Source organism: Diplotaxodon limnothrissa, linkage group LG8 (assembly GCF_057381915.1).
Source record: "Diplotaxodon limnothrissa isolate DT_005_m linkage group LG8, D_limnothrissa_male_GT1.1, whole genome shotgun sequence".
In the NCBI taxonomy this organism is placed as follows: Eukaryota; Metazoa; Chordata; class Actinopteri; order Cichliformes; family Cichlidae; genus Diplotaxodon; species Diplotaxodon limnothrissa.
Window position 1 is genome coordinate 7,284,973 of NC_140603.1, and position 13,221 is coordinate 7,298,193.

The 13,221-nt window shown below is 41.7% G+C and overlaps 2 protein-coding genes across 2 annotated transcripts; one reads left to right on the plus strand and one right to left on the minus strand.

The window, feature by feature from the left end:
• Positions 1-25: 25 nt before the first annotated feature.
• Positions 26-2,393, minus strand: LOC146626208 (histone H3.3A). The gene is made up of 4 exons (XM_085360388.1): positions 2,316-2,393; positions 1,444-1,581; positions 1,207-1,360; positions 26-1,118 (listed from the first exon to the last, which is right to left on the minus strand). Exons 2-4 carry the CDS (start codon positions 1,569-1,571, stop codon positions 990-992), a joined length of 411 nt encoding a protein of 136 aa, XP_085216514.1. The 5' UTR covers positions 1,572-1,581; positions 2,316-2,393; the 3' UTR covers positions 26-989.
• Positions 2,394-2,745: 352 nt separating this feature from the next.
• On the plus strand, positions 2,746-12,486 carry unk (unk zinc finger). Its single transcript, XM_085360389.1, has 15 exons — positions 2,746-2,965; positions 3,497-3,706; positions 5,169-5,345; positions 5,443-5,573; positions 6,856-6,991; positions 7,104-7,221; positions 7,316-7,400; positions 7,493-7,788; positions 7,927-7,992; positions 8,103-8,286; positions 8,373-8,474; positions 8,585-8,770; positions 8,850-9,031; positions 9,167-9,427; positions 11,752-12,486. The coding sequence occupies exons 1-15, from the start codon at positions 2,817-2,819 to the stop codon at positions 11,905-11,907; spliced, it is 2,439 nt and encodes an 812-aa protein (XP_085216515.1). The 5' UTR covers positions 2,746-2,816; the 3' UTR covers positions 11,908-12,486.
• The last annotated feature ends 735 nt before the right edge of the window (positions 12,487-13,221 follow it).

The following is a 13,221-nucleotide window of genomic DNA, read 5'->3' on the forward strand; positions in this document are numbered from 1 at the left end:
AAGGACACACCTCTTACTACTCATAAAGACCTTTAATAGAAAGACATGTGACAACATTTCATAAATAGTATTAAATGTAGCTGCCAAGATTTTATGTTGGAAAAAACATGTTAAAAAGCCATCGATATATGCAGGGGTTTGCCATGCTCTTTGTTACCAAGTATAGAGAATCAACTGAGGTAGCCAACACCCCGACACTAGGCCTTACTGAGCATGACACGCTGGCATTTTGTGGTAAATGGATTAAAAATCCTGCCCCCCATGGAAGATGGACCCCGGCACCCACAAGTTTAAAGTCAAGTGATGTTACATCTTATGATATGACCCACAATGGATAATCTGAAGCCCCCTTCAGACAAACTCTGTCTCCATTGATGGTACTTTGAGTGAGCACAAGTTTGTGTAGTGACATGTAAGTCTCATTCTCAAAGTGAACTTTGTGATCAGATGGGCGCACAAGAGTACAACTGCTTGTGCATCTTTGTGATTTGCTCAGCTGCCGAGAAGAATGCCGCGACCCAATCTCACCACAGCAAGGTACAATGAGAATTCCTAGTGATGCGCTCCAACTGAATAGAAGTAGGATGCAGAGCAATTGGCTATAGGAGGATATAGTTGGGCTTCGCCCCTTTGTGACAATGGAGAACTTATTGTTTCAAACAGTAGCTACACTTTTGTCAATGCTGATAGTTCATACTGCATTTGTGGCAACAACCCTTTTGCTCAGAGGACAATTATATGCATGATAGCTTGCTCTCAATCATTGCTTGCATTAATGAAGCTTAGACATTAGAGCAAACCTAGCCCATATCTAATGATAGACAATTGTATGTCTGCAAGGGGCTCGCACTTGCGGAATGATTGATTTATGTCAAGTAAAAAAAAAAAAACAACTGTTTAAAAAAAAAAAGCCAAGAAAATAAAAGTCCACAAAATGGTTAAGTATGATAAATAGGATCATTTGTCATGACAATGGAGTCATTAGCCACTTAGGCCCTCTCTCCCCTTATCCTACGTGCCAGCTGGATGTCTTTGGGCATGATGGTGACACGCTTGGCATGGATTGCGCACAGGTTTGTGTCCTCAAACAGACCCACAAGGTAGGCCTCACTGGCCTCCTGTTTAAGGAGAGAGAAAAAGAAATTTAAATAAGCTTCTCGTTACAGTGCTATTACTCTGCAGGTCAAATGTAAATGTTTCACTTACCTGAAGAGCGCCAATAGCAGCACTCTGGAAGCGCAGGTCAGTCTTGAAATCCTGAGCAATTTCCCTCACCAGGCGCTGAAAGGGAAGTTTGCGGATCAACAACTCAGTGGACTTCTGGTAGCGACGGATCTCCCTCAGAGCCACAGTTCCGGGCCTAGCAGATGAATCGAGCAGATATTCAACACTGTAGGCCAGGAAATCTTTATTTCTGTTAGGGGCAACCAGAGTGCCACACACCTGTAACGATGGGGTTTCTTCACGCCTCCCGTGGATGGCGCACTCTTCCTGGCGGCCTTGGTCGCAAGCTGCTTCCTTGGCGCTTTTCCTCCAGTAGATTTACGAGCAGTCTGCTTGGTACGGGCCATGTTGTACTAGCTTTTAGGATAAACGAAAAACAAAAGTCCAGGTCAGAAACTGCTACATCAATAAAGCAGCTCGGCAGAAACGGGTACGACACCAATTAGTCAAGCTAGCGTGTTAGCCTAGCCTACATGGCTAGCACCGTCGGTTCCCCCTCCCCCCCAAGGCGGCCAACACCAACATAAGCAGCGCTACTTTTATACGCCACCGCAGCTTATGTAACAGTTTCCACTAAAGCGAACTAGTGATTATGTCCTTTAACACGTTTCGCTTAACGCGTTTATTAACATACTGACATGAACGATTAAAAATCTTTTAACGGCCCAAGGTAGCCGCAAACAATGGCGTCAAAACAGTGGGAGCCCAAAACAGCCCAGCCAGTTTCTGGTTTTCGACTTCGCCATTTTCAGTTTCTCGTTGTACCTCAAACAACATTGCTTTAACTCAACTCTACAAATGTTAGCACAAACGGTTATATAAGCTGTTAGCCATTTCGTAAAGATATCACGCTCAAATTTCACGTAACATTTAAACAATTTTAGCATCGTTTGTGAGTTGTAACTTCACTTTATCGAGTCAATGGTGACATTAAACGACGAACCGCAAGACACTCCATTGTTCTGTTTTTAGCTAAGGCTATCGTTAGCAAGCCGACACTTAAACCCTAAAACAAAAATCACAACACATGTCACAGCAAAGACAATACAATCATTAGACGTATTATTAGCAAGAAGAAATACTCACGTTACCTTTTCGACTTTAGTTGAGCGTGAAACTAATCACGAAGACAACACCGGAACCTCCGAAAGCGTTTTCTATGATAGAGGGCAACGAGGCCGACTATTAATACTTTGTCGTGACGTCATACTTGTAAAACGCTACACACTGATTGGGTCAATGGATATAAGGTACAGCCAATGGAAGCAAGCAAATAAAAAAATAAACGTGACCTCGATTCCTTATTTTCTTCAGTTTCACATTTGTGCAAATGCCATAACTCTGTGACAATGTGACAGTTAATATCTTGAGTGTTTTATGACTTTCACTTTAGTTTTGAATCACAGCTTTAGTCACGTTATAACTGAACTTCAAATCCCATAGTTCCGTGTTATTAGTTGTCCCTTTGCTATTACTTCCTCTTGCCCTGCGCAGGCTCACATCGCCACAGAATGCGGATTTCGAAGCTAATGAGAATAGCTAGCCAGTAAGCTAAAAACAAGCTTCTTGTTGTTAGGGTTTAGAAGGGTACAATGTCTAAAACGTATCCACAGCCCCCGTCATCTTCGGTAGCGACGAGTGCCGGAGGACACTCTTCGTCCTCTTCGTCTTCGCCTGCAGGGGGGTCAACATCTCCTGCAACCGTGTTGAACGTGCAGCCCGAGAAACCTCAACATTACACGTACGTAGCTAGTTAGCGGGATTAGCTTGTGTACACAAGTGTACACAACCTCACGTGCACTTAAACACAGAAAACAACTGTTAAAATGTATTTAAGGAAACTCCATGAATAGTAAACCTGCGTAAAATGGACAAAGCAAATAATGTGCTTATTTAGCGCTGTAGGTCTCCATAAAGAGGCCTAACGTTGGACATTAACAGTAGCCATTTCTTACAGGCTGTGCGGTGGAGCATCGTTTAAGTGCTTTGTTGTGTGTGTGTCACGGCAGCATTCATTAAGTCTTTGTGTTGTGAAAGTATATATATATATATATATATATATATATATATATATATAAAAAATCTCCGTGAGGAATTTTGCTCACTGCTGCCGAGACTGTGTTGCGCTAAAACAGTAATTATTTTTATGAGATTATCTTCGTGAAAAACTCAATGATATCAATATATTCCTATTTGTGTAGGCCACTTCAAAATATGGTGACACCGTACAACAACATATTTCAGTCTCTTTGGCTGCTCACCTCTTTCCCAGATATCTGAAGGAGTTTAGAACGGAGCAGTGTCCCCTGTTCGTGCAACATAAATGTACACAGCACCGTCCTTTTTCCTGTTTCCACTGGCACTTCCTGAACCAGCGACGCCGCAGGCCAATACGCAGACGGGACGGAACCTTCAACTACAGCCCAGATGTTTACTGTACCAAATATGATGAGGGAACAGGCACCTGCCCCGACGGAGATGAGTGAGTGTAACAAAGGCTTCAGTTTAGCACAAGATACTTGCCTTGATTATACTTACAACAGAAACAAAAATAGGGATTTGTGTAAGGGGGAAGTTTTGTTTTTGAATGGCATAACTGGCCACACCATGTCTGGGAAGGTCTATATTAGTGGTATGTATAGTCTCTGTAAGGTTAATTTAAACAGAAAGACATAGTATTTAACTAAATGTCCACATTTTCAGGTTTGTTGTTGTTTTAGCAGCCCTTTCAAGTTTAATCTGGCAGGAGAATGTCAAATTCAAGTTCTTTATGAAGCGTATTGTGCAATTGTGTAGGTCTCTGAATGTCAATAGACCTTTATTATCTCCATTAAAAGCATCAAAGTGGTAATTCGGAACACAAATGGGCCAAAACTGTATGGATGTATGTCTAGTAGATGCTTTAGCACCTGTACTGTCACTCTGAGGGTCTCCCTCCAGTGAAATGTGCTGTACAATCCTCACAATGACCTATTTTAATATTAACAAAGAAAATGGAGATCTAAAGGATGCAACATGATTCCTGTTCTGTGACATTTTTGGTTCAGGCAGCCCACCATATAATGGCATCTTAGTTGTGGTTAGTTATGGTCAAAGTAGCCCATTTATTTAATTAATTATGTCCCTCCATCTATTTTCCTACCACGGACCCCTTCTTCTGTCTCTTCATAAGTCTCTTTTTGGGACTGATGTCCCTCCTCCTGCACTTCTCCAAAGCTTGCAGCAGCAACTGTTTGTGACTGCGACTTCTTACTAGTTTTTGCTGGTACTACTGACGGTGCAGCTGCTAACATATTGCTTACTTTGGCACATTTTGTTGCATTTATTTCTTGTTTCTCTTTCTTTTTCTCTCTCAGCTTTTCAGTTCCATGCTTTACCTTTTGTTTAGCCATCTTTATCAACCACTTCTTCCACACTAAACTCTATTCTACAAGGTGCATGACTGCACAGGGAAGGTAGGGGCGAGCCAGTGATGGGGCAATCCAAATTCTAATACAAATGAACCAATGGGCTGCTGTCAGTGCTTGTAGGGTAGTGTTAGAGTGCACAGCGGCCCATCAAGCCGACCTGTATGCTGTGTGCATATGGACACAAAAAACATAAAAAATTATATTTACATGTCATGTCTGATTACCAGTACAGTCCTGGTTGGCACCTATGGATAAAGGTGCAAAGGGTATATATTTTGTGATTTGAGCTTCAAATCAGAATACAAAAGTGTCCTTTAAATGTTGTGTGCTTAAAACATCTCACAGTCCTATTTACATCAGCAGTTGCCACAAACAAAGAATTATGAAGTGTGTTTTTCTTTACCTTTTTTTTTAAAATACTATCCATACAAAACAGTTCATAATTAAAAAAAAAAACATTGAAATGTATGCATGATTTGCATGCCTTTAAATAAATAATTTAACATTTTTGAATTTTATTTTTCTACATTCCAGGTGCCCATTTCTGCATCGAACAGCAGGTGACACAGAGCGCAGGTACCATCTCCGCTACTATAAAACTGGATCGTGTATCCATGAAACTGATGCAAAAGGCCACTGCAGCAAGAACGGCTCCCACTGTGCATTTGCTCACGGATCACATGACCTACGCAGCCCCGTTTATGACATCAGGTACACCAAATAAAACATGGAAGCGATCTTTGAAGTAGTTTCTATGTGTGTGGCTGTGTGTTGACAAAGTTTTTTTTTCTCATTACGTGCTACACAGGGAAATGCAGGTGATGGAGTCTCAAGGAGGCTCAGGGACCACAGACGGAGGTGGAGGAGATGGGCAGTCGGGACAGGCAGCGAGTACAGCCCTCATAGAGAAGATCTTGAGTGAGGAGCCACGCTGGCAAGGTAACATCTGGAACACCACTTCAGGAGGAATTCAGGCAGAAAAACAGCTCACTGCTCAATCTTTGCTATGTACTATCGGCTTTGTGTTCCTACCTAAGTACTAAGAGAAAGATCATATGTGTGTAGTCATTAGGATATGGATTGCGTTGGTGTGTGGGGATGTAGCTAGTAGCTGTAGATCGTTTCTTAGTATGGATTGCGTTGGTGTGTGGGGATGTAGCTAGTAGCTGTAGATCGTTTCTTAGTAGTACACAAAAACTCTCTTAATAGAACACAAAGCAAAGATGAAAACCAGGACATGGAGTCTTAAAGCGATCACCACAGTGATTCTAGAAACATGAAGACGTAGAAACAGAGGCTGTAGCCTGACTGCTCATCAGTTTACTTGTTGAAGCTTAGGGTCTGGCTGGTGGGCTGGGGTCAGCACTCACTCTGCTTTAACGTCACTGTGGGTTCTTAGCTAGCTTAGCGTTAGCATGCTGTCTGTGCAGATGGTTGCAAAGAGCTGAAGTTGTGTTAGCAGCATAATGCAAATATCCATGCTGTAGACTGCCACTATTTTCCTCCAACACATGAACTGAAATCAGCTGATTGTAGCATCAGTGCAAGTGGAACCGATAAGCAAGATTGATAAGCAGACAGACTAACAGTTACAAATAACTGGACTACTAGGAGCTGGATCTCTACATTTCTTTTCTAATAAGAACATGAAAAATTGTTAGTCTTCCTACACTGACAAACACAGTAATACAGGATTACCTTAGCTTGCGTACATTTATTAACATATGTTTGCTATAGCGTTTTTGCAACAATTCAACTTGGTTGGAGTTATGCATGTTTGCATGAACCTATTCTAATGTGTTAGTCTGAGTTACAGCACAAACTGATTTCTAATCCTCTGCAGAGATTTCAGTTTCCAAAACTCTGTTGTATCCTTTTAGAAATCTGATATGATGCCGTTTGTTAAACAGTGCTTACAGGTGTGAAGTAAATTAGGTTGTGTTTTTACAAAACCTCTTAAATGTTATTTAAAAACATGTTTTTTGCTTTAATTAAATGTATATATCAGTTTTTCAAAGGTTGTGATAACGTACAAGTTTGAACAAGTCTTGAATCTTTTCAGGTCCAATCACCATCCATATTGGGCTGTATTTTGAGATTGTCTGTTTATATAGATTTCCAGTTGCTGTAAGGTCAAATATTTTTACCTAATTTCACTTGATCTGCCCTTACAGTCTGCCTGCCTCACTGTGTCTTTCCTCTCTCCTCTGTGTCTCCTCAGATAATGACTACGTGCTGTCCCATTACAAGACGGAGCTCTGTAAGAAACCACCTCGCCTGTGTCGTCAAGGTTATGCCTGTCCGTATTATCACAACAGCAAAGACAGGAGACGCAGCCCACACAAGCACAAATACAGGTGCTGTGTTTCATTGTGCTAAAGAAAGAAGGCATTTAAAACATGAGGCTATTGTTGTTGCTCAATTGGGGCTCAGTTGTTAAAGCAAATTGTTTGTTTCTTACCACCGCAGAGCGTTGCCATGTCCTGCGGTGAAGCAAAGTGAAGAGTGGGGAGATCCCAGTAAATGTGAGGGAGCTGAGTCATGTCAGTACTGCCACACGAGAACAGAACAACAGTTCCACCCAGAGGTTTGTCTCCTTTAGAGGAAATTTTATAGAACTTGACTGGAAATCACCCAAGATGTGAAGCAGTGTCTTTTTTTTTTTCTTTTTTTGGTTACAGATCTATAAATCCACCAAGTGCAATGACATGCAGCAGTGTGGCAGCTGTCCCAGAGGGCCCTTCTGTGCCTTTGCTCATGTTGAAAGTAAATCCCCACAAAACACCTGTGATCATGTCTCAGAAACCCAAGGCGCCTGATGAGTCAACTTGTAATTTTTGTTTTTCTTCCTCCTCCAGAGCCCTTTGTTCCAGAGGAACCATCATTCCCCAACCCCAGCTCCCCTCCACCCCCTAGGCCTCCAGACCCTATTCCTGTCCAGGAGGTTTCTGCCAGTCCCGGTTGTCACAGCATGGGGTCTTGCTCTATGTCGGACCCCTTCTCTCCTTCTGCAGGCTCATGTGTAGCAGAGCGGGGCTTTCTTGGTAGCGTTTTGTCTCTGTGTGAGGACATGAGTGGATCTGCAGAACCTCAGTCTCCGTGGGCGGGAGAGGGAGGGTACGGCAGGGCACCTGGCTTTGAGAGGGAAGATCAGGTAAGAAGGACGCGCATAAGAAAAAGGGAACGTGGTCGTATGAGTTCCTATTAAGATATACTGAAGAAATATAATCTCTAGAATGACGACATTACTGCAAAATATTTGTCCTGCTTATTTAAGGTCACTATTTTTCAGGCCAAACAAAGGGGTTTTGCTCTAGAGCAGCGGCACAGAGAACTAGCATCAACTCAGAACAAACAGGTTTTCTTGTTTTCTAATACGATCAAACATTTTGAAATGTATTTCTTGCTTATTTATTTGTTAAAGTAACAAAACCTTTTCTTTTTCTTTCTTCACTTTTTCTTCATAAGGACCTTCAGGTGTTTTTGCCAGTTGGCAGCCCTTTGAGTCTGTCCTCCAGTATCCCCTCTAGTCTGGCAGCCACACCACCTAGCCCTGCTCCGCTTGGACCCCCAGGATCCAGCATATCCTCTGGAATGAATGCTAATGCCTTGCCCTTTTACCCGACTAGTGAAACGGTGGAATCAGTTGTTGGTAAGTAAAAGTGAAAAAAAAGAAAATCCACATATCTCGCAGTTGTGACAGTAGATATGTAAGTTGTGGTGTTTTATGTGTTACAGAATCAGCCCTGGATGATCTCGACCTGAATGACTTTGGTGTGTCGGCGTTGGAGAGAAGCTTGGAGAGCAGCTCTGCTCTGCCCAGTGTGGGAGTCATGCTCGGTATTTGAAAGCATGAACACACACAGAATTATCGACATGCGAATATCTGTCTGACATCAAACATTATGTACATGTATGTAAAAATCATTTCTTTTTCTCTTGGCCTACAGGAGGTAGCCAGCTTCAGAGTTCTGCCCCAGTGAACATCCCAGGCTCTTTTAGCAGCTCCGCTGCTTTTAGCTCACCTTCACCATCTCCCCCAGTCAGGCCGCATGCTTCACCATTCTTCTCTACTCATCTGTCCCAACCTGGCCAATCAGAGAGCAGCTTCCTGGGACCATCTCATAGCTCTTTAGGTCTGTAGATTTTTGTTTAAATGATCAAATAGTCTCATACAGAACATGATTTTGCTTATATTTAATTGTTTCTTTGTAGGTCTGAATGGTATGAGTACTAATATCTGGGAGCACTTCCCATCAGGCCAGGGGTCTCCTGGTACACCTCCTACCCTACTGCCCTCTGCTCCTTGTGCAGAGACCTCCAGGCTCAAACAGGAGCTGGAGGAAGCTCACAGGACACTGAAGCAGTGGGGTCACAGCTGGAGACACACAGCTCAGGTAGGTAGGTAGTGGGGCATGCAAATGCGAGCGTGTCCCTGAAGCAGCAGTTTGTGTGCCGTGACCTGCAGAAATAGAAGAAACAAATCCCAATCTGGACCGCACGTCATTTGTTCCGCCTGCTTTCTCTCGCAGTCGTTTGCAGCACTGAAAGCGGATGCAGAGGAGTCACGTGCCCATGCAACGCGGTTAGCCATGGAAGCAGAAAGAGCCAGGCAGGCTGAGGAGGAGGCGCAGAGACAAGCTACTCTCCTGCAGGAGGCGCTGGAGAGCTTAAGGAGCGGAGATAATCCTCATCTGTCACTGCACCAACTCCAGCTACTACACCGGCTGCCGTTGGAGTCGGTCCTCAGTTTACAGGCTCAGCTTTGTACCTGCTTACATGCTGTGGAACAGGTAATACCCACAACCTCCACGACCTGTTAGCCTCACACTGCTTGTTTCGAAGTCGAATAGCATCCACTCTAGTGTTCTAGCAAACCAACACTTTTTGGCCACATAGAACATTAAGGAGTTTAGATGTTTAGTTAATTAAGTAAGTAGGCAGTAGCTTACTCAGAAATCCTCAGAAATTATCTTACCAGTCAAAAAAAGTAGTATCAATGTTTTGATACTGATACTGGCTTAAAAGAAAAAAATAAAATGTCCCAGTTATGTGATATTTCATATCTGATAGCACATGTAAGAAGGCTAACACACAAAGCTGGCCAGCCTATCTCAAAGATGGTAGATGAAGGGTCATTGTTTAGTATCTGAAATGGTACGAAGCACAGTGAGGGTTACAGTCACACCACATTCCTCCAGTTTGTCTTCTTAGCAACAGAAGTGCAGTAGTTTAATTAGTGATCTCATGTTTTTTATTAACCTAATTTTCTATCAAAACTTCCATCACACACTTAGACTTTAATTAGAAATCTTGGCTACACGAGGAAAGCAGCGTTAATATAATTCTGAAATTGTGTTGAAATTGTTTTTTTTAGCATGAAACATGAAAACGGGACAGTGCCACCCACAACCAGAAAACGAGCAACCGGGTTTTAGAAAAAAAAGTCACACAAACAAGAGGGAAATGTTCATTTTTTTTTTGAAGGTAGCATCAAAACTGAAAACGTTCTGGAACTCAAACATTCTTCACCATATGTTATATTGTCCCACTCTTTGCAGCTATAACAGCTCCAGTCTCCAGTATAATTAATCCCAAAGGTCAAAGGTTGAGGTCAGGACTAGTCTAGTTCTTCCACACCAAACTCTCTCATCCATGTCTTTGGGGGCTTTGTTTTATGAACTGGAGCAGTCATGTTGGAACAGGAAGGGGCCATCCCCAAACTGTTCCCACAAAGTTAGGACCATGAAAGTCTTGGTATACTAAGCTTTAAGAGTTCCTTTCACTGGCTGAGTCCAACTCCTGAAACATTACCCATAATCCCCCCTCCACCAAACTTTACACTTGGCACAGTGCAGTCAGACAAGTACTGTTCTCCTTGGATACTCACCCATTAGATTACCAGATAGAGAAGCACGATTAATCACTCCAGAGAGCACGCCCTCACTGCTCTAGAGTCCAGTGGTGGATGCTGAGGTGCTTTACACCAATGTGCACTATGCACCTCAGCTGACCCCACTCTGTGATTTTATGTGGACTGCTACTTTGTGGCTGAGCCGCTTCTGAATTGATTCATTCACAAATGTTTATAGAAGCCGTCTGCATGCCCAGGTGCTTGATTTTATACACCTGTGGCCATGAAAGGGATTTTAACACCTGAATTCAGTTATTTGAATGAGTGAGTGAATACTTTCAGCAATAGGGTGTGGCTGTGGTGACGTAAATAACCTAAGATCTGAATTGACTCATTCCTAGTTATGGCCAATTCAATAAGTTGAGACAGATTCTTCAAGATTAGGCAGCCCATCAAAGTAATTATGTTGATCTCACTTATAAGGGGGGGAGAAATAAAGCCCTCTGGAAAGTCAGAGCACTCTAAAACAGATTGGAGCATGCCCTGATGTTCCCATCACAGGCCGGTGTCCTGTATGGCAATGGAGAAACCAAATCCCACAACTTCAAAATTAGACAAAAAAAATGTTTTTGGTCTATTATACTAACTTTCAGCTCTGTGTTTTTAGGCTCTGTGAGAGTAAACTGTATGATCATAGTTGAAAGTAAGGCTCAACCTCGATTTGCTTCCCTTTAAGCCCACTTTTTTCTGATTGGCTGCTCCTCAGAAACAATTCTGGACATGACCATATTAGAGAGATCTTGTCTCTGTGTGACATCCTACAGAGCCAAGAGCAAAAAATAAGTGTCTGATACAGAGATTTAGGTTTTAAACATGAGCTTTTGTTTATAGAACTTGTTTTATATGTGCTGGCTTCATTATTTGAACCTTTACCTGTATTTAACCTGAGTTTCCACTATTGTAGCCATCCATATATGGCAGAAAATAAAGGAAAGAACGATAGATTGTCTTTAACTTTATTCATACTGATACAAATTACTATAGATAAAAGGCATTTTACTACAACAAGACTTGTAAAACGACATATCTGTAAGGTACTGCAGTGGCTGACACGTGTGACAGTAACTTACATGTATGTATGACTAATACTGACAAACACCCAGTAACCTGATGATTCACTAACACTGTATATGAACATAACCATGTATTAATGTCTTTGTCCAGTTTAAGAGATGTTAACATGTCCCTCTTGTGTTTATTAAGGTGGTGTACAGGAAACAGAGACAGTGCTGCGTGACGTGTGGAGAGCAGGGCTCGGTGTCGCTGCCCTGTGGCCATGGACTACAGTGTGAGGGCTGCTCCACCTCTACAGATTGCCCACTGTGCCCTGAACAGAGCCTGGAACAGCAGCTCTCTTGACCTCACAATTCAGTGGGACCACCACAGATTCCAGACCAGTCAGTCCTGATTCCACAGACACCAGCCTCGAATTGTGTCAACAGTTCAGAATTACCCAGAGGTCATTTTGTTATTTGGTAACAAATCAAGCACTGACCTAGTTGTGTACTTCTAAGATGAGATTTACTCACAAATTGCCAGCTTGGTGAGCTGTAGTCACTAAGTAAAAGCTCTTAATGTGGAACTTTGAATGATGTTTCCAGTGGAACAATTTCTTTTCTTTCTTTTTTTTTAAACTAGATGATGCTTTTGACCAGCAACACTGTTCTTTCCACCTGCCCCTGAGTTGTGAAAATCACTTTAAGACCTGCTGTCATTTCTTGTGTAACCCTAGCTATGAAACATTTACACAAATAGTTCTCAATTATGTTTTTTTTTTTACTCTAAATAGAGTGTTTTCCATCCATGTGCAACAGGTCAGCAGTTTATTTGACTTTATTTTTTTATTTATTGTTTAATATTTTTGAGCCATCCTAACAAAAATCAAGAGGTCTGAATGAAAACACTTAAAGGGCATGGTTAGTTTCATCTAGCAATGAGTCTATATTGTTACAGTCAAAAAGAAGATATCCCAGTCTACTGATATCACATTTATAGATTTTACTGCATTTTTTTCTCCCTGTCTTTAGCTAAAATTATTTGCTGGTCATTGTTAACAGAAATATAAAAACAATAGTAGGAATATTTGTTTGAATTTACAACAGATGGCCTCTGTTTAAAGCACTCAGGTCTAATATTCTTCTACATAAACTGGAAGAATAAGCATGTTAACACAATCGAGGCAAACATAGTCAACTTGTGTACTCTTTGAAAAGACATATTTTTTATTTTTACTTTTTCATGTTAACTCAGACATAAGTATTTTTATTAAAACCGGCCCCATTGCTGTGTTTAAATCAACGCGCAACAGGTTTATCTGCCAATATTTTAGCATTTGTAGTAATCTTTGACATTTCAGCGTCAAATGTAGTCTTATATAATATAATATAATATACACACACACACACACACACACACACAGTTAAGTGATGTCATACTTATCTCTTGCACTGATTAGACAAAGCATCAGGAAGCATACAGGTATGTAAAGCTGTGTGAGGCTCAAAGTGTTCATGATCACTGTGATGGTCTTCAGTAAACTCATGCTCAGCATAAGGTCCACACACAACTCATGCAACACCAGTGTTTCCTTCTGAGTGGATTTTTTTCATTGTTTTTGGTACAGATCATTAAAACAAATTGTATATTTTTGGAGGAACAGCTTGTTTCTGTGTG

Coding starts and splice junctions, on each gene's coding strand:
- unk (XM_085360389.1), top strand. CDS start 2,817: ATGTCTAAAACGTATCCACAGCCCCCGTCATCTTCGGTAGCGACGAGT. Junction 6,992..7,103: donor CCACACAAGCACAAATACAG/GTGCTGTGTTTC, acceptor TTACCACCGCAG/AGCGTTGCCATGTCCTGCGG. Junction 9,428..11,751: donor GCTTACATGCTGTGGAACAG/GTAATACCCACA, acceptor GTGTTTATTAAG/GTGGTGTACAGGAAACAGAG.
- LOC146626208 (XM_085360388.1), bottom strand. CDS start 1,571: ATGGCCCGTACCAAGCAGACTGCTCGTAAATCTACTGGAGGAAAAGCG. Junction 1,361..1,443: donor AAGAAACCCCATCGTTACAG/GTGTGTGGCACT, acceptor TTCATCTGCTAG/GCCCGGAACTGTGGCTCTGA. Junction 1,119..1,206: donor CTGCTATTGGCGCTCTTCAG/GTAAGTGAAACA, acceptor CTCCTTAAACAG/GAGGCCAGTGAGGCCTACCT.